The sequence below is a fragment of the Eriocheir sinensis genome, chromosome 60 (genome assembly GCF_024679095.1).
Source record: "Eriocheir sinensis breed Jianghai 21 chromosome 60, ASM2467909v1, whole genome shotgun sequence".
NCBI lineage: Eukaryota > Metazoa > Arthropoda > Malacostraca > Decapoda > Varunidae > Eriocheir > Eriocheir sinensis.
In genome coordinates this window covers 3882718-3903215 of record NC_066568.1, presented here as the reverse complement: position 1 = coordinate 3903215, position 20498 = coordinate 3882718, and the positions used below count along the sequence as shown (strand labels likewise).

The 20498-nt window shown below is 39.5% G+C and overlaps 1 protein-coding gene across 2 annotated transcripts in view; it reads right to left on the bottom strand.

Moving 5' to 3' along the window:
• Window positions 1-20498, bottom strand: part of LOC126985763 (uncharacterized) — a 49500-nt gene that overhangs the window by 9979 nt on the left and 19023 nt on the right. For both annotated transcript variants that reach the window (XM_050841095.1, XM_050841094.1), the window contains exons 4-8: window positions 17992-18185; window positions 13431-13532; window positions 8377-8485; window positions 2740-2936; window positions 713-803 (exon numbers count right to left, since the gene is read on the bottom strand). In XM_050841095.1, the coding sequence (XP_050697052.1) occupies window positions 713-803; window positions 2740-2936; window positions 8377-8485; window positions 13431-13532; window positions 17992-18185 (693 nt within the window). The remainder of the gene's footprint in view (window positions 1-712; window positions 804-2739; window positions 2937-8376; window positions 8486-13430; window positions 13533-17991; window positions 18186-20498) is intronic.

Sequence of the window (20498 nt, the reverse complement as noted above, 5' to 3'; positions counted from 1 at the left end):
TTCTTTCCTCCTCCTCTTTCTCTCCTCTTTTATTTTCCTCTCTTTTATCTATTTCTTCTCCTCCTCCTCCTCCTCCTCCTCCTCCTCCTCTTCCTCTTCCCTTCCCTTCCCTTCACTGACCTAACCTTTCTTCCTCCCTTCATTTCCCTTCATTTTCAGTCCCTTCAATATATATAACATCCCTTATCTCCTCCTCCTCTTCTCCCTTCCTTCCTCCACTGACCTAACCTTTCTTCCTCCCTTCATTTCCCTTCATTTTCAGTCCCTTCAATATACATAACTTTCCTTACCTCCTCCTCCTCCTCCTCCTCCTCCTCCTCCTCCTCTTCCCTTCCTTCCCTTCTTCCTCCCTTCATTTCCTTCATTTTCAGTCCCTTCAATATATAACATCCTTACCTCCTCCTCCTCCTCCTCCTCCTCCTCCTCTTCCTCCTCCTCCTCTTCCCTTCCCTTCCCTCCACTGACCTAACCTTTCTTCCTCCCTTCATTTCCCTTCATTTTCAGTCCCTTAAATATATATAACATCCCTTACCTCCTCCTCCTCCTCCCCTTCCTCTTCTTCCTCCTCCTCTTTCTCCTCTTCCCTTCCCTTCCCTCCACTGACCTAACCTTTCTTCCTCCCTTCATTTCCCTTCATTTTCAGTCCCTTCAATATATATATAACATCCCTTATCTCCTCCTCCTCTTCCTCCTCCTTCTCTTCTTCCCTTACCTTCCACAACATGCACGGTCATATTGGCAGGTGTGGCCAGGTGTGGTTCACAGGTGTAGGTCCCAGCATCCTCCCACCTCACCCGGGACACCTGTGGAAGGATTGCCAGGTATAAGAACGGGCAGGTAAATGAAGGTGAAGGGAGATGAATGAAAGAAGTGAAGGAAAGAGAAAGTGAGACGAGGAAAGTGAAAGGAAAACATAGGAAACAAAAACTGGTGGGGAAAAAGACAGAAAACGAGGAAAATGAGTTAGGAAAAAAGGGAAACGGATAGGAGAGAAAGGAAAGGAAAAGTGAATAGGAGAAATGAAGGTAAAGAAAGACGAATGATAGAAATGAAAGAAAGAGAAAATGAGACGAGGAAAGGGAAAGGAAAACATTAGGAAACCAAAACAAATAGAAAAGGAAGTAGAAGATTGAAAAGAAAGTAAGAATCAGGAAAAAAGTAAGATAGGTTGTAAGGAAAATAAATCATTTTTTTGAGGAAAGTAAAGGAAAAGAAAGTAAAAGATTGAAAGGAAAGAAAAAAACAGGAAAGGGAAAGAAAGAAAATTTTAGAGGAAAGAAAAACGAGAAGGAAGAAAACGAGGAAAATGAATGAGGAAAAAGGGGAAAACGAATAAAAGGAGGAGGAGGAGGAGGAGGAGGAGAAAAAGGAGGAGGAGGGAAAGGTGAGAGGGAATGAAGATAAGAACAAGAAAAGGAAAAAAAAAGAGGAAACAATATGATGATGATGATGAAAATGACGAATAGGAAAAATAAGGAAAATAGCAAGAAACAAGAAACAAAAATAACAAGAACAGCAAAAAACGGAGAAAAAGAGAAGGAAGAAGAAGGGGGGGGAGAAAGAGAAGGAAGAAAAATGAATAAATAAAGAGAAGAAACAAAAACAAGAGGAAAGTAAAAGAAGAGAAAGAGGAAGAAGGAAAGGGAAGAGGAGAAAGAAGAGAACCAGATAAATAAAGAGGAGAAACAAAAACAAGAGGAAAGTAAACGAAGAGAAAGAGGAAGAAGGAAAGGAAAGAGGAGAAAGAAGAGAACCAGATAAATAAAGAGGAGAAACAAAAACAAGAGGAAAGTAAACGAAGAGAAAGAGGAAGAAGGAAAGGGAAGAGGAGAAAGAAGAGAACCAGATAAATAAAGAGAAGAAACAAAAACAAGAGGAAAGTAAACGAAGAGAAAGAGGAAGAAGGAAAGGGAAGAGGAGAAAGAAGAGAACCAGATAAATAAAGAGAAGAAACAAAACCAAGAGGAAAGTAAACGAAGAGAAAGAGGAAGAAGGAAAGGGAAGAGGAGAAAGAAGAGAACCAGATAAATAAAGAGGAGAAACAAAAACAAGAGGAAAGTAAAAGAAGAGAAAGAGGAAGAAGGAAAGGGAAGAGGAGAAAGAAGAGAACCAGATAAACAAAGAGAAGAAGCGGAAACAAGAGGAAAGTAAACGAAGAGAAAGAGGAAGAGGGGAAAGGGAAGAGAAAGAAAAAATAGCAACACTAACACACACACACAAACACACAAACACAGGTAAAACAAACACTCAGGTAGCCAGAAACACTCCACAACACTTTTATTCTGTTTCCCTTTCTCTATAATTAACCCTTTACCTAATTCCTTCACTATAACAACACACACAAACACACAAACACAGGTAAACAAACACTCAGGTAGCCAAACACTAACTGGAACCCTTTTTCTGCTTCCCTTTCTATATATATTAACACTTTACTTTCTTCCTTCACTACAAGAACAACACAAACACACACAAACACACAAACACAGGTAAACAAACACTCAGGTACCCACAAACACCAACTGGAACCCTTTTTCCCATTCCCATTCCATATAGATTAACTCTGTATATACTTCACTATAAAAACACACACACACACACAAACACAGGTAAACAAACACTCAGGTAGACACAAACACTCCAACCTCAACCTTTTCTCTGCTTCCCATTCTATATAACTCCGTACCTTCTTCCTTCACTATAACAACACTACCAACACCAACACACAAACACACTCACCTGCAGCATGGAAGAGGTGCGAGAATGGGAGGTAACACGCAGGGACGCCCGGGGCAGAAAGTTAACCATGGTGCCGTTGTGGAACCAGAAGATGTAGGCGGGAGTCTCCGTGGCGAGGTGGACCGAGCAGTGCAGGGCGAGCCTTCCTCCCGTGGCCACATGCACGTATGACCCGCCCCTGATCACTGCCCTTGCCTCTGTGGATTGGAGGTAGAGTGAGACAGGTAAATAGAAAGGTGTGTGTGTGTGTGTGTGTGTGTGTGTGTGTGTGTGTGTGTGTAGGAAGAGAAGATAAGTAAGAAAAGAGTAGAGAGATGACTTGAAGTAGCAGGAAGGAAAGAGGAAACAAGTAGGAGGAAGGAAAGAGGAGACCCAAGACTGAAGGCTGTTCCAGAGTTTACCAGCGAAAGGGATGAAAGAGCGAAGATACTCCTATTAACTCTTGCATCAGGGATTTGGACGTTTAAAGATACTGGTTGATTGTGTGTTTGCGAGTGTGTGTATGTATAGGTGTGTAAGAAACTGCTATTCACTTTTGCATTAGGGAGTTGGACAGCACATTTACAGACAAGGAAAGCTGTGTTTGAAAGTACCGGTGGTTAACTCTTGCATTAGGAAGTGGAACAGCAAAATTATAGAGATGGGAACCTGTGATTGAAGATACAGGTGGTTAACTCTTGCATTAGGGAGTTGGACAGCATTTAAAGACAAGGAAAGGTGTGTTTGAAGAGACTGATGGTTAACTCTTGCATTAAGGAGTTGAACACAATGAAAATAGAGACTGTATGCTTGTTTTGTATATGGTGGTTAACTCTTGCATTAGGGAGTTGGACAGCATGAAGTAAAGAGAAGGAGAGCTATGTTTGAAGAGACACACTGGTGGTTAACTCTTGCATTACGGAATGGGACAACAAAATTATTGAGATAGAAAGCTGTGTTTGAAGATGCTGGTGGTTAACTCTTGCATTAGAGAGTGGGACAGCATAAATATAGAAAAGTAATCTATGTTGAAAGTACTGCTGGTTAACTCTTGCATTAGGGAGTTGGACATCAAAATTATAGGTAAGTGAATATGTGTGTGTGAAGATGCTGGTGGTTAACTCTTGCATTACGGAGTGGGACAGCAAAATTATAGAGATAGAAAGCTGTGTTTGAAGATACAGGTGGTTAACTCTTGCATTAGGGAGTTGGACACAATGAAAATAGAGACTGTAAGCTGGCGTTGCATATGGTGGCTAACACTTGCATTAGGAAGTTGGACAGCACATTTATAGGAGAGTGGTGTGTGAAGATATTGCTGGTTAACTCTTGCATTAGGGAGTTGGACAGCATTAATATAGAGAGAGCAAGCTGTGTTTGTGTGTATATATGTTGAATTCGGTTTCTATATTCACCCAGAAAAAAAAGAAGTAATTTACAGAACAATTTATACGAGTTACTGAATACAAAAAAAAAGACCCACGAAAACAGTGGTGGAAAAAGAACAAATTGAAAGATTAAAGAGGTAGAACGCTGTACAGATAGATAGATATAGATAGATAGATAGATAGACAGACAGACATTGACCACAAAACGCATGTATAAAAAAAACATGTGTGTAAACGTTTGCTTGTTTGTGTGTTTGTTTGTTTATGTGTACGTGGATGTGTTTATGTGTGTGTGCGTGTGTGTGTGTGTGTGTGTGTGCGTGTGAATGTATGTGTGTGGGTGTGTGTGTGTGTGTGTGTGTGTGTGTGTGTGTGTGTGTGTGTGTGTGTGTGTGTGTGTGTGTGTGTGTGTGTGTGTGTGTGTGTGTGTGTAACTCCATTTACTTCCACTCGTAAAATTAGGCTTAGAATATATAGATACGAGAGAGAGAGAGAGAGAGAGAGAGAGAGAGAGAGAGAGAGAGAGAGAGAGAGAGAGAGAGAGAGAGAGAGAGAGAGAGAGAGAGAGAGAGAGAGAGAGAGAGAGAGAGAGAGAGAGAGAGAGAGAGAGAGAGAGAGAGAGAGAGAGAGAGAGAGAGAAAGAAAAAGAAAGAAAGAAAGAAAGAAAGAAAGAAAGAAAGAAAGAGAGGAAGGAAGGAAAAAAAATAATTAATCAAGAAAGAAAGAACGAGAGAGAGAGAGAGAGAGAGAGAGAGAGAGAGAGAGAGAGAGAGAGAGAGAGAGAGAGAGAGAGAGAGAGAGAGAGAGAGAAAAAAAATAGATATAAACTAAATTCGCAAAATCAAATCATAACAAACATCAAAAAACGACAAAAAACACAAATAAAAAAGAAAACAAGTAAAAAATTGGAAGTAGGAAAAAAAAGAATGAAGAAAAAGAGAAGAGAAAATGGGAAGAAAATAATGGAAAGGAAAAAAAAGGAAAATATAAACAGAAAATGAGAAGTTAAAAAAAAGACAAAGAAAATAGATAAAGAAAAAAGAAAAAATATATTGGAAGAAAAAGAACAGAAACAGAAAACGAATAGAGAGAAAAAAAGGGAAGAAAAAAATGCGAAAAAAAAGAAGAGGAAAAAAAGAGAAAGGAAAAGAAAAGGAAAACCGAAATTGAAAGATAGAAAAAATAAGAAAGAAAATAAGAAAAGAAAGAAAGGAAAAAGGGGAAAAGAGAAAATAAGAAAGAAAAGATAAGAAGATAAGAAAAAAAGAAAGAACAAGGGAAAGAAAAGAAGAAAAGAAAGAAAAGAAGAAAAGGAAAGAAAATAAATAAAGAAAAAAGAGGAAAAGGAAGAAAAATAAAGAAAAGAAGAAAAGAAAGAAAAAAGAAAGAAAAGAAAAAAAGAAAGAAAAGGAGAAAAGAAAGAAAATACGAAAGAAAATAGAAAGTAAAGAAGAAAAGAAAGAAAAAAGAAAAAAGAAAAGAGCAGAAAGAAAAAAAGAAAGAGAATAAATAGGGAAAGGGGGAAAAATCTGGTGGTCGAAAAATAGCTCCCAACCTTTCCACGTAGAACACAACTTTTTATATACGAACTTTTTTTTCTGTGTGGGGAGTTTTTTTGCAATGAATCTTCCCGCTTATATGACTGTCTATAGCCTCCTCCCCTCCTCCTCCTCCTCCTCCTCCTCCTCTCTCTCTCTCTCCGTCCCCCTCTTCACCCTTCTCTCCTCCTCTCTCCTCCAACTCTCCCTCCTCCTCCTCCACCTTTCTCTCCCTTCTATTTATTCCCTCCCTTCCTCCCTTTTCTCTCTCTCTCTCTCTCTCTCGGTCATTTTCTCTCCTCCTCCCTCCCTCCCTCCCTTCATTCCAGGTGGCAGACAGGGCTCCCTCACCTGCCATTTTCACACCTGGATTGCACCTGCGCTGTAATTTACTCATTTTAATTATCTACCTACGAGGGCTTTTTATTTTGAGAGGTGCATAGATGTTATTATGTTATGGAGGGCTATGTTTGTGTGTTTGTGTGTTTGTTTGTTAGTGTTGTTGTTGTTGTTGTTGTTGTTGTTGTTGTTGTTGTTGTTGTTGTTGTTGATATTAGTATTAGTATAAGCATTAACATCATTACTACTACTACTACTACTTCTACTTCTACTACTACTATTCTCTTTCTTTCCTCTTTCTCTGTTTTCTTCTTTATTTTCTTTTTTTTTCTTCCTTTCTTTTTGTCTCTCTCTTTTCTTTCTTTCTTTTCTGCCCTTCTTTCTTTCCCTCAATCGTTTCTCTCCTCTCCTTTCTATCTCTCTATTACTACAACTACTACTACTACTACTACTACCACTACCACCACCACCACAACAACAAAACCACCTCCACTAATATTATTCCTCCTAAAACATGAGTGTGAATTTAGTTAGTGTTTCGTAAAATGCGTTCTTAATGTGGTGATTTCGTAATGAGTGTTAATTAGCGCTGAGGCATTAAAAAAGATAGATCTGGGGGTGAGTGAGTGAGTGAGTAAGGAGGCAGAGAAGCAAAGAGGGAGAGAGAGGGATGAGAACAGTGGTAGGGGGGCTGAGGATGAGTGAGTGAGTGAGTGAGTGAGTGAGTGAGTAAGGAGGCAGAGAAGCAAAGAGGGAGAGAGAGGGATGAGAACAGTGGTAGGGGGGCTGAGGATGAGTGAGTGAGTGAGTGAGTGGGTGAGTGAGTGAGTGGGTGAGTGATGAAGAGGAGAGAAGTAGAGAGAGAGGGAAGAAAATAATGAGAAGTGAATGAGTTTGTGAGTGAGTGAGTGAGTGAGTGAATGAGTGAGTGAGTGAGTGAATGAGTGAGTGAGTGAGTGAGTGAATGAGTAATAAAGAAGAGAGAAGTACAGGCAGGGAGAGATGAAGGAGGAAGAGGAAGAGGAGGAGGAGGAGGAGGAGGAGGAGGAGATGGTTGAGAGAGTGAATAATATGAAGGTGAAAGTGAAGAAAAGGAAGGAAGGAAAGAAAGAAAGAAAGAAAGAAAGAAAGAAAGAAAGAAAGAAGGAAGGAAGGAATGAAGGAAGGAAAGAAAGAAAGAAAGAAAGAAAGGAAGGAAGGGTGCAGATGAAAATGAAATAAAAAGAAGAAAGGAAGAAAAAAAAACCAAGAGAATCATAAATCGTAGACTGCAAAAAAAAAAAAACGCTTCTATCTACCTGTCTAATAATACATCCACGTCAATTTCTACCTGTCACAAGTTTACCTGTTCACCTGTATTCAAATCAAGGCGGCTACCTGTTCTCATGGGCGGGACAATGTTACCTGAGCCAAAATATCAATTACCTGTACGTGCAAACTCTAATTGGGGTTCACCTGTATTAATAACCGAAGCTCAGGTGATATGGAAAATGTGAAATGTGATATACTGTGGTTTGTTTGTTCGTGTGTGTGTGTGTGTGTGTGTGTGTGTGTAGGTAGGTCTAAGTGTGTGTGTCTGTCTGTTTGTATATGTTTAACGTAAAGGATGGAATGGAAGGAAGGAAGGAAGGAAGGAAGGAAGGAAGGAAGGAAGGAAGGAAGGAAAGGAAAGGGAAGGAAAGGAAAGGAAAGGAAAGGAAGGAAGGAAGGAAGGAAAGAAGGAAGGACAGAAAGAGAGACGGATGGAAGGAAGGAAGGAAGGAAAGGAAGGAAGGAAGGAACGGAAGGAAGGAAGGAAGGAAGGAAGAAATAAAGAAAGGAAGGAAGGAAAAGAAGGAAGGAAGGACAAAGAGAGACGGATGGAAGGAAGGAAGGACAGAAAGAGAGACGGATGGAAGGAAGGAAGGAAGGAAGGAAGGGAGGGAAAGAAAGGGAATGAAGAAAAGAAAGAAGGATAGCAAAAAAAGGAAGGAAGGAGGAAAAGAAGGCAGAGTGCAATGGAAGAAAAAATGAAAGAAATTACAAAAGAAAGAGAAGGAAGGAAAAACAGATAAGTGGAGAAACGGAACCCACTATGATCCACTTCCCCCTTCCACTCACTCATCCACAACCTTGAATCAGAAGAAGAGGGGATAGAAAAATAAAGAGGAGAATGTTAAAAGGAAGAAAGGAAGGGTAGAAGAGACAAGTAGACAAGCAGTAGACAAACAGAACACATTGTAATCCACTCCCCCCTTCCACTCACTCACCCACAACCTTGAACCAGAAGAAAAAAGGAAATGGAAAAAATAAGGATAATAACAGGAAGAAAGGAAGGGTAGAATAGACAAATAGAATAGACAAATAGACAAACAGAACACATTATGATCCACTCCCCCCTTCCACTCACTCACCCACAACCTTGAGCCAGAAGAAGAGTGAGGCTGGCGGATGTGTGGTCAGCTGGCACTCGTACAGACCCGCGTCACTCTTCCTCACGTCTCTCACCTGGAGCTCCCACATCTGAAGGTAAGGCACAGGTGAACACACAGGTAAGGTACAGGAGGGGAACATGTCAATTAAGGTAAGATTAGGATGAGATACAGGCAGGTTAGGTTAGGTTAGGTTAGGTTAGGTTAGGTTAGGTTAGGTTAGGTTAGGTTAGGTTAGGTTAGGTTAGGTTAGGTTAAGTTAGGTTAGGTTAGGTTAAGTTAGGTTAGGTTAGGTTAGGTTAAGTTAGGTCAGGTTAGGTTAGGTTAGGTTAGGTTAGGTTAGGTTAGGTTAGGTTAGGTTAGGTTAGGTCAGGTTAGGTTAGGTTAGGTTAGGTTAAGACAGGTAAAACGGTAACAGGTAAACACACACACACACACACACACACACACACACACACACACCACTACGTATATTATCATTAGTAAAAAAACAAAAAAAAGAATCATAATGTAGTCCATGAATCTGGTTGTTATTAATGAGAATAATAACTTCATCACATTATTATTATGATCATGAGGTATGTGTGTGTGTGTGTGTGTGTGTGTGTGTGTGTGTGTGTGTGTGTGTGTGTGTGTGTGTTGGAATACCCCGGACAGCATGAGCCAAGCAAGACCAGAAAAAGGAAGGACACGAAGGAAAGGAAACGAAGGAAAGAAGGAAAAAGAGAAATAATGGAAACGAATTATACCCACATGCTGTCCTGAAGACCACCTGCCACCCCAGACTCTTATAAGGCTGGTATTACAAGGCACTTTGCCATATCGCATCAGCTATTTCTAGAGGTCAAAGAGGGGATCAATTGGGTTCTAATGAGAGGTTCTTTAGGCTCATGGTACAGAAGAAGGGTTAGACTACCACCAGGGTCATAAAACTACCCCTGGAAATGCCCACAACTCCTACGAAAGCCTTGTCAAATACGTGTTTCTTAGGTTCATGGTACAGAAGAAGGGTCAGACTACCACCAGGGTCATAAAACTACCCCTGGAAATGCCCACAACTCCTACGATACCTTGGTCAAATGTGTGTTTCTTAGGTTCATGGTACAGAAGAAGGGTCAGACTACCACCAGGGTCATAAAACTACCCCTGGAAATGCCCACAACTCCTACGAAAGGCTTGTCAAATGTGTGTTTCTTAGGTTCACGGTACAAAAGAAGGGTCAGACTACCACCAGGGTCATAAAACTACCCCTGGAAATGCCCACAACTCCTACGAAAGCCTTGTCAAATGTGTGTTTCTTAGGTTCATGGTACAGAAGAAGGGTTAGACTACCACCAGGGTCATAAAACTACCCCTGGAAATGCCCACAACTCCTACGAAAGCCTTGTCAAATGTGTGTTTCTTAGGTTCATGGTACAGAAGAAGGGTTAGACTACCACCAGGGTCATAAACTACCCTGAAATGCCCACAACTCCTACGAAAGCCTTGTCAAATGTGTGTTTTTAGGTTCATGGTACAGAAGAAGGGTCACTACCACCAGGGTCATAAACTACCCTGAAATGACCACAACTCCTAAGAAAGCCTTGTCATATATGTGTGATACAGAAGAAGGGTCAGACTACCACCAGGGTCATAAAACTACCCCTGGAAATGCCCACAACTCCTACGAAAGCCTGGTCAAATGTGTGTTTCTTAGGTTCACGGTACAGAAGAAGGGTTAGACTACCACCAGGGTCATAAAACTACCCCTGGAAATGCCCACAACTCCTACGAAAGCCTTGTCAAATATGTGTGATACAGAGGAAGGGTCACACTACCACCAGGGTCATAAAACTACACCTAGAAATGCCCAAAACTCCTACGAAAGCCTTGTCAAATATGTGTTCTTGGGCGGCGAAATGTCTCATAAAACAACCCTTAGATTCCCTCCCTACGGCTACACCGACGCTTCCTCTCCCTCAGCGTAGGCGGCGGGCACTTGCGGCTGAGGCTGTGCGCGGAGTGAGGCGGGAAGGGATAACTCAAGTGTTTTATGGCGGGGTCTCAGGCAACGGTTTCTTATCTCTATTGTTTCTGGTCTGCCTCCGACCATTGCGCGGGCCTGTACGACGGACGCCTCCAGGGAAAGGGTCATGGACAGTGAGGTTACCCGGGGAAAGGTTCAAAGGAGCTGCCTTGTACGGGGCTACCGGTCTAAAGGGGTTATTACACTGGGCAAATTTTCCGTGGATCTTCAGTCAAACCACGATTTCCGCTGGCGTGGTTCTCATTTGTTTCTTGTTATTGCTGATGATGATGATGGTGAGTAATACCGTCATCCTTCAGTGAAATCTACCGTAGCTTTGGAAGATCGTGGACGCGTCAGAAAACCGCGGAAATAGGAGAACCACGCCAGCGGAAATCGTGGTTTGACTGAAGATCCACGGAAAATTTGCCCAGTGTAACAGCCCCTTAATGCAGACTCCTTGTGTAGGTGAGTGGAGTGAGTGGAAGGAAATAGTGGATCATAGTAGGTTCTGTTTCTCCACTTATTTGTTCCTCCTTCCTTGTCTTTCTTTCATAATTTCTTTCATTTTTTCTTATTATTATTAGTAGCAGAAACAGCAGTAATAGTAGTAGTAGTAATAGTAGTAGTAGTAGTAGTAGTAGTAGTAGTAGTAGTAGAAGGAGAAGGAAGAGGAAAAGGAAAATACAACCATAACCACCACCACCACCACCACCAACAACAACAACAACAACAACAATAACAACAACCAGCCTCCAATGCACGTCTCTCTCTCTCCCCACCCCCCCCCAGACACCCACCACCAATCTTAATAAAACACAATCGTACATTTCCATTTACAAACGGTTTTTTTTTTTTTTTCGTCCAAACATTTTAGATCATTTTCAGACTTGATTGAAACACGTGCCCTACGACCTTGGGGAGAGAGAGAGAGAGAGAGAGAGAGAGAGAGAGAGAGAGAGAGAGAGAGAGATATAGAGAGAGAGAGAGAGAGAGAGAGAGAGAGAGAGAGAGAGAGAGAAAGAAAGAAAAAGAGAAAGAAGAAATGAAAGAAAGAAGGAAAGAACGAGAGAGAGAGAGAGAGAGAGAGAGAGAGAGAGAGAGAGAGAGAGAGAGAGAGAGAGAGAGAGAGAGAGAGAGCATTAAAACTAGATAGTAAAAAAGATAAAAAAAAGAGAGAAAAGGGAATGATTAAGGAAATATACAAAAACTTCTTCTTCTCTCACGCTGTGTAAACTGATAATTAATTTAGATAATCATACCACAGAGAGAGAGAGAGAGAGAGAGAGAGAGAGAGAGAGAGAGAGAGAGAGAGAGAGAGAGAGAGAGAGAGAGAGAGAGAGAGAGAGAGAGAGAGAGAGAGAGAGAGAGATGAAGGAAATGAAAGAAAAAAAGATTGAGGGAAGGAAGGAAAGAAGGAAGAGAAAAAAAAAGGAAGAAAGGAAGGAAGGAAGAAGGGAAAAAAGGAAGAAAGGAAAGAAGGAAGGAAAGATGAAGGAAAAAATGGATTGAAAGAAGGAAAGCAAGGAAAGAAAAAGAAAAAACGAGAGAGAGAGAGAGAGAGAGAGAGAGAGAGAGAGAGAGAGAGAGAGAGAGAGAGAGAGAGAGAGAGAGAGAGAGAGAGAGAGAGAGAGAGAGAGAGAGTAGCAGAGTAACAATGGGTCGTTTTCCGAGAGTTAGGGAAAGACCGGGCAAGAGTAAGAGGAGCAGAAGTTGGTTTGCAAGAGGAAAAAGAGGAAAGTTCTTAAGCTTCTTAAATAAATTATTACTCGCCACGCTGCATCAAGAATACCTGAGCGAGGGGAAGAGGAAGAGGAAGAGGAAGAGGAGGAGGAGGAGGAGGAGGAGGAGGAGGAGGAGGTGTTGGCAGAAAAGGTAAACGAAAAAGAAAGAAATAGAAAGAATGGAAGAGAAAAGAAGAGAAAGGAGTAGAAAGGAGAAGAGGAAGAGGAAGAGGAGGAGGAGGTGTTGGCAGAAAAGGAAAAGCGGAAAAGAAAGAAATAGAAAGAATGGAAAAGAAAAGAAGAGAAAGGAGTAGAAAGGAGAAGAGGAAGAGGAAGAGGAAGAGGAGGAGGAGGAGGAAGTGTTGGCAGAAAAGGAAAAGCGGAAAAGAAAGAAAAAGAAAGAATGGAAAAGAAAAGAAGAGAAAAAAGTAGAAAAGAGAAGAGGAAGAGGAAGAGGAAGAGGAGGTGTAGGCAAAAAAAGATAAACGGAAAAGAAGGAATAGAAAAGAAAGGAAGAGAAAAGAGGAGAAAAGGAGGAGAAAGAAGAGGAAAAAGACTAAAAACAAAAAAGAAGAATGGAAAGAAAAGAAAGGAGAGGAGAAACAAGAGGAAGAGAAGAAGGAAAGAATGGAAGAGGAGGAAGAGGAACTGAATAAAGAGGAACAAGGAATAGAAGAGAAAGAGAAGGAGAAAGAGAGAGGAAGAGAAAGGGAAGAAGGAATGATTATATTAAAAGAACGGAAGACAAGAGAAGGGAAAGGAAGTGGAAGAAGAGGAGGAGGAGGAGGAGGAGGAGGAGGAGGAGGAGGAGGAGGAGAAGAAGAAAAAGATTAAAGGATACATAAATTAAAGAAAGAAAGAGAAAAAAAGTTAAAATGAAAAAGAAAGGAGGAAGAAGAAGAGGAAGAAGGAAGGAGGAGGAGGAGAGGACAATGAAGAAGAAGATAAGGGAGAGGGAAGGGAAGAAGAGGAAAAATTATATTAAAAGAGGAGGAGGAGGAGGAGGAGGAGGAGGAGGAAGAGGAGGAAGCAGTAAAAGTGAATGAAGAAAGTTAAAACGAAAGAGAAGAAAGAAAAAAAGAAGAAAAAAAGAAGAAAAGGAGGAGTTCAAGACATTAGTTTCCCCTTCTCTCTCTCTCTCTCTCTCTCTCTCTCTCTCTCCTCCTCTTCCTCCCCTTCTCCTCCCCTCCCTTAGTTCTTCCCCTCTTCCCCCTCCCTCCCTTTCCATCCCCTCACTTTCCTCTTCCTCCCCTTTTCCTCCCCTCTTCCCCCTCCCTCCCTTCCCATCCCTTCCTCCCCCCCCTTACCTTCTGATGTCTGGAGTGGCTAACGGAGTAACGCGCCTCGGAGGAGTACACCTGAGCGCCCACCGTCAGCAACTGGTCCTTGTCACGCTTCATCCATGTCACCTGCGCGCGGGGAACAGGTGAGAGAGAGGTGATTAAGGTGACAGGTGTGCAGAGGCTGATTAAGGTTAGGGAAGAAAGGAGAGATGAAAGGAAAGCGGATGTGTGGGAAAGGAAGGGAAGGAAGGGAAGGAAGGGAAGGAAGAGGAGACAGGTGAGAGAGAGGTGATTAAGGTGAAAGACAGGTGTGCTGAGGTTGATTAAGGTAAGGTAAGGTAGGAGAGATGAAAGGAAAGAGGGTGTGTGAGAAGGGAAAGGAAGGAAGGAAAGAGAAGGAAGAGGAGACAGGTGAGAGAGAGGTGATTAAGGTGAAAGACAGGTGTGCAGAGGCTGATTAAGGTAAGGTAAAGAGGAGATGAAAGGAAAGCGGGTGTGTGAGAAGGGAAAGGAAGGGAAGGAAGTGAAGAGGAGACAGATGGGAAAGGGGTGATTAAGGAAAGGTAAGGTAAGGTAAGAAGGAAGAGATGAAAGAAGGGATGAAGAGAAAGATGATGTGTGGAAAGGGAAAGGAAGGGAAGGAAAGGAAGAGAACGAAAGGGAGACAGGTGAGAAACAGGTGTGAAGATGGTAAATTAAGGTAAGGTAAGAAAGAGGAGATGAAAGAAAAGATGAAGAGAAAGACGAAGGGAAGAAAAGGGAGAGGAAGAAGAGACAGGTGGGAAAGAGGATAATTAAGGTAAAGAAAAAGTGAAAGAGAATGTGAGAGAAAGGAAAGAAAAGGAAGGAAGAAAAAAAAGGATATAATTAATTGAAGTGAACAGGTGAAGGAAAGCAAGAAGGTATGCAGTGATTAATTACAGGTGTGCAAGAGAGAGAGAGAGAGAGAGAGAGAGAGAGAGAGAGAGAGAGAGAGAGAGAGAGAGAGAGAGAGAGAGAGAGAGAGAGAGAGAGAGAGAGAGAGAGAGAGAGAGAGAGAGAGAGAGAGAGAGAGAGACTAAAACAAAAATAAAAGAAGAGAACAAGAAAGGAAGAAGAAGAAGAAGAAGAAGGAGGAAGAAGAAATACAAATAGAAAAGAATGAGAAATAAAGAGGAAAAAGGAAGAAGAGGAGAAAGAAGAAGAAGAAGAAGAAGAAGAAGAAGAAGAAGAAGAAGACAACTAAACAACTAATAAAAAAAATAGAACAGGAAAAGAGGAAGAAGAAGAAGAAGAAAGGAAGGAAGAGGAAGAAGAAGAAGAAGAAGAAATAGAAGCGGAGATTGAGAAGAGGGAAGAAGGAGAAGAAAAAGAGGAAAAGGAAGAAGAAGAAAAAAGAAAAAAAGAAAAATCAATTAAACCAAACAAATACAAAAATAAATTAGGAAGCAAGAGAGAATGAGGAACAGGAGAAATTGAATAAAGAAAGGAAATAAGAGAAAGTTGAATAAAGAGAAAGGAAGAGGAGAAAATAAATAAAATAAAAAAGAAAACTGAAAAATCACCCCCAAACGCAATCTCGCGGTACGAAAGAAGGAATAAGAGGAAAGCAAATAAATGAAGGAATAGGAGGAAAGTCGAATAAAGGAAGGGAATACAAGAGAAGGCAAATAAAGCAAGGAATAAGAGCAAAACAATTAATAAAAGAAAGGAGAGAGTGGGAAGGGAGAATCGTGTTAGTGTGGGTACCCAAAACAATGAAGGGGAGGAGGAGGAGGAAGAGGAGGAGGAGGAGGAGGAGGAAGAGGGAAGGGAAAGGGATTGAATTAAGATTAGAATGGGAGGCAAAGGGGAACTGAATAAAGATGTGATTAGGGGGAATAAATGATAATGATAACAGTGATAAATAGGGAAGAAGGAGGAATAGGGAAGAATGAAGGAAGGAAAGAAAGAAAGGAAGAAAGAAAGAAAGAAAGGGAAGAGGGGGAATAGGAAAGAAGGAAGAAAGAAAGAAAGAAAGAAAGAAAGGGAAGGAGGGGAAATAGAAAGGAAAGAAAGAAAGAAAGAAAGAAAGAAAGAAAGAAAGAAAGAAAGGAAGGAATGAACGAAGGAAGGAAGAAAGAAAGAAAGAAAGGAAATACAAGAGAAATATTCGGAAATTCGTCCTTATGTGGAAATTATAAAGAAGGAAGGAAGTAGAAGAATAGAAAAGAAAATAGGAAATAAGAAAGAGGAATAAGGAAAAGGGAAAAGAATAAGGAAAATAAAGAGAAAAGTGAGAAAATGCAGAGAGAGAGAGAGAGAGAGAGAGAGAGAGAGAGAGAGAGAGAGAGAGAGAGAGAGAGAGAGAGAGAGAACAAACAATTAAACAAAGGGACGAATGGAAGAAAGAGAGAAAAAAAGAAAGAAAAGAGAAAGAGGGAAGAAGAGAAAAAGAAATAATAAACAAAAGAAAGAAGAAATATATGATAAAACAGGAAATAATGAAAAAATGAAAAGAAAGAAAATAAGAAAGAAAGAAAGAAAGAGAAATTAAAGAAAATACCGAAGCATGGCAGGTGAAGCGTCTCTCTCTCTCTCTCTCTCTCTCTCTCTCTCTCTCCTACACCTTTCTATTCTTGTCACGTAAAAGGAGGAGGAGGAGGAGGAAGAGGAGGAGGAGGAGGAGGAGGAGGAGGAGGAGAAAAGCAGAGCGAAGGAGGAGAAAACTGACAAAATTGACAATAGACTCAAATCGAATAAAGAGAAAGAGGAAGAGAAAACGCGAATAAAGATTGGAATAAAGGGAGACTGGAATAAAAAGAGGAATACATGAAAGGTCAATAAATAAAAATAATAAAAAGAAATACAGAAAATAAAAAGCAATAAGAGAAACTCGGATAAAGAATGGGAATGAAAGAGAAAGTTGGATAAATTAAGGAAATGGGATAATGCTGGATAAAGAAAGGAAGAGAAGAAATGTGGATAAACAAAGAAAACAAGAAAATCGTAAAAAGAAGAAAAAGAAAGAAAAGTTAAATAAAAGTAAATAGAAGAGAAAATTAATAGTAAATAACGAGAATAAGAGAAACTTGAATAACGAATGAGAATAAGAGGAAGATGAATAAAGGAGATGAATGAGAGATAAACGTTAAAAAATTAAAATAAAGGAAAAAATAAAAAAAAAAAAAAATGAATAAGAAAAACTTGAATAAAAAGATACAATAAATAAGGATACAATAAATTTTAATAGAGAAAAGGAATAAGGGAAAATTGAATAAATGAGGGAATAAGAAGAAAAGCGAATAAAGAAAGGAGATAAAGAAGATAAAAAAGAAAAATTAAAGAAAAGGCGAAAGAAATAAAGAATACAATAAATTTTAATAAAGAAAGGGAATAAGGGAGAAACGAATAAATGAGGGAATAGGGGAAAAGCGAATAAAGAAAGGAAATAAAGAAGATAAAAAAAGAAAATTTAATGAAAAGGCGAAAGAAAGAAAGGATACAATAAATTTTAATAAAGAAAGGGAATAAAGGAAAGTCGAATAAATGAGGGAATAGGGGAAAAGCGAATAAAGAAAAGATATAAAGAAGATAAAAAAAGAAAAATTAATGAAAAGGCGAAAGAAAGAGAGGATACAATAAATTTTAATAAAGAAAGGGAATAAGGGAAAATTGAATAGACGAGGAAAAAGGGGAAAAGCGAATAAAGAAAGGAGATAAAGAAGATAAAAAAAAGAAAAATTAATGAAAAGGCGAAAGAAAGAAAGGATACAATAAATTTTAATAAAGAAAGGGAATAAGGGAAAATTGAATAAATGAGGGAATAAGAGGAAAAGCGAATAAAGCAAGGAAGAAGAGAGAGAGGGATAAAAGCATGCACAGAGGACAACGAAGCAATTAATATAGTAACAAATGGGGTGAGTCAATATTTGAGTATTTGAGGAAATTGAAAGTGACCTCTCTTCTTCTTCTTCTTCTTTTTCTTCTTCCTTTCCTCTTCTTCCTTCTTCACAAATATCAATCAACCGAAAGAGATTTAATATTGTTTTTCTATTACATCGTTCGTTAGCCTCTCTCTCTCTCTCTCTCTCTCTCTCTCTTTATTTATCTGCTTTTCTCCTTCTTCCTTTCTCCTCTCCTTTCTTCCATTCTCTTCCTTTCTCTCCTTCGTTATTTCTATTTTATTACTTTCCCTTCTCTCTCTCTCTCTCTCTCATTCACGCTGACCAGAAGAGGGTGAAATTAGAGAGAGGGAGAGAGGAGAAAAAAAAGTGGAGTATGAAGAAAATAAATAAAAGGGGAATGGAGGAAAAAAAATGGAGGAAAGAATAATAAGTGGGGTGTAGATTTTTGTATTGATGATGATGATGATGATGATGATGATAGTAGTAGTAGTAGTAGTAGTAGTAGTAGTAGTAGTAGTAGTAGATAAACAAGGGTGGAGGTATCTTTTAAGTAGTAGTAGTAGTAGTAGTAGTAGTAGTAGTAGAACAACAACTACTATTACTTATATAACAACAATAACAACAACAACAACAACAACTACTACTACTACTACTACTACCACCACAACCACCACCATCACTACTACTACTACTACTACTACTACTACTAATCCACCTACCATCTCGTCCGCCAAGTAGTGAGTGTAGCAACGCAGCGTAGCAGTGCCGCCAACCTGGGCAGTCACCTGTGTGTTGTTCTGTTGCTCAGGTGTGATCCGTCTGAAGTGGTGGTGGGGGTTGGCAACACTGCTCTCCCACCTGCTTGGATGATCCCCTGCCTGGGCGTTGGTAATACTATCTTGCCACCTGGTACCTGGATGATGGGTTGATTGGTTGGTTGGGTTTTGGGTTGGTAATGTTGGGGTTGTATTTTTTTTTTGTTTTTTTTGGTAACATTCCCCTTTTAATATATTTTCTTCATACTCTACTTTTTTTTTTCTCTCCCTCTCTCTAATTTCACCCCCTTCTGGAGAGAGAGAGGAGAGAGGGAGGAGGAGAGAGTGAGAGGGAGAGGGAGAGGGAGAGGAAGAGAAAGAAGGGAAAGAAAAAATATACAAGAGCAAAAAAGGAAGAAATTAGTAACACTGGAATTTGAAGGTTGGCAAATATCGCTTCCTATTTTCCATTCAATCATTACCTTATTTGTGAACCAACCAACTTCCTGGAAATAATCGACAATGTGGTCCACTTACGATAATTCGAATGTTTTGGACGGGCAATTAACAAAACTAATTATGGTTTAAATAATTGACCAGACAACCTTTTTTTAGTTGACCAAATTAATCCTTTATCAAAATTGCACACTAAGCATTACCAACCTCCTTCAGTGCTCAATTAAGATGGGAAATTAAACGATATAGCATTAATAGGGAGATAAAGAAGATGAATAAGGAAGAGGAGGAGGAAGAGAAAAAGAAGAAAAGAGGAAGAAGAAAAACAGGAAAAAACGAACAAGAATTACACGGACGAATAAGGGAATAGGTGAACAAACGAAGGGAATGAGAAAAAGGGGAATAAAGGAATGAATAAAGAAAGATGAATTAAAGAAAAAAAACTAGAAAATAAAAATAACCAACCTCTTGCAGTGCTTAATTAAGATGGACAATTTAACGCTCACATTATTGAATAGCATTAAGAGGGAGATAAAGAAGATGAATAAGGAAGAGGAAGAGGAAGAGAAAAAGTAGAAAAGAGGAAGAAAAAAACAAGAAAAAAAAGATCAAGACTTACACGAACAAGACGAAAAAAAAGATTATACCAAAGACTTAATCTGTCATCTCTTTCCTCTTACATTCATTTTTTCCTATGCCTCTTCAACCCTCTCTCTATCATTATTCCTTTTCACATCCATAAGTCTTTTCTTCCTTTAATTAAACAATCGCTTCATTTACTTTATTTATTCCTTGCTGTATCAGAGTTCTTAACAGCAGAGACAAAAAAAAGTGAGGGTCAATTTGGAACGGAAAAGTCTCTTCAAACTCCCCTCCGTGAACCAATTATAAGCAGTCGTCTTGAACTTGTTACCCAAATGCTCCTCCTCTTAAAATTAGGGGAAAGGGAAGAGAAAAGTAAAGCAAGCAAAACTCCCCTCCGTGAACCAATTATAAGCAGTCGTCTTGAACTTGTTACCCAAATGCTTCTCCTCTTAAAATTACGGGAAAGGGAAGAGAAAAGTAAAGCAAGCAAAACTCCCCTCCGTGAACCAATTATAAGCAGTCGTCTTGAACTTGTTACCCAAATGCTTCTCCTCTTAAAATTAGGGGAAAGGAAGAGGAAAGAAAGGCAAGCAATTGTTAGTAGCCGTCTTGAACTTGTTACCCAAATGTTTCTCCTCTTAAAATTAGGGGAAAGGAAGAGGAAAGAAAAGCAAGCAATTGTTAGTAGCCGTCTTGAACTTGTTACCCAAATGCTTCTCCTCTTAAAATTAGGGGAAAGGAAGAGGAAAGAAAGGCAAGCAATTGTTAGTAGCCGTCTTGAACTTGTTGCCCAAATGCTTCTCCTCTTAAAAATGGGAAAAGGAAAGAGGAAAGGAAAAGCAAACCACAGGAAAAGGAAGAAATAAAAAGATTGAAAAGTTACGTTATTAGAAAGAAAAGAGGAAGGAAAAACAAACAAAAGGAAAAGGAAAAAATAAAAAGATTCAAAAAGTTACGTTATTAGTAAAAAATGGACGAAGAAAAGAGGGAAGAAAAGTAAACAAGAAAAAAAAGGAAGAAAAAGGATTGAAAAGTTGTAATTAGTCAAAATGGGAGAAGATAAGAGGAAAGAAAAGTAAACAAAAGGAAAAGGAAGAAAAAAATGGAAAAGTTGTTATTAATCAAAATGGGAAAAGAAAAGAGGAAAGAAAAAGCTGACAAAAGGAAAAGAAATAAATAAAAAGATTGAAAAAGTTATGCTATTGGTCAGAAATGGGAAAAGAAGAGGAAAGAAAAGTAAACAAGAAAAAAAGGAAGAAAAAAGGATTGAAAACGCTATGCTATTAGTGAAAATGGGAAAATAAAAGAGGAAAGAAAAATGAAGAAGAAAAAGAGATTGAAAAAGTTGTTATTGGTCAGAAAATGGAAGAAGAAAAGAGGAAAGAAAGGCAAACAAGAGGAAAAGGAAGAAAAAATGAAAAAGTTGTTAT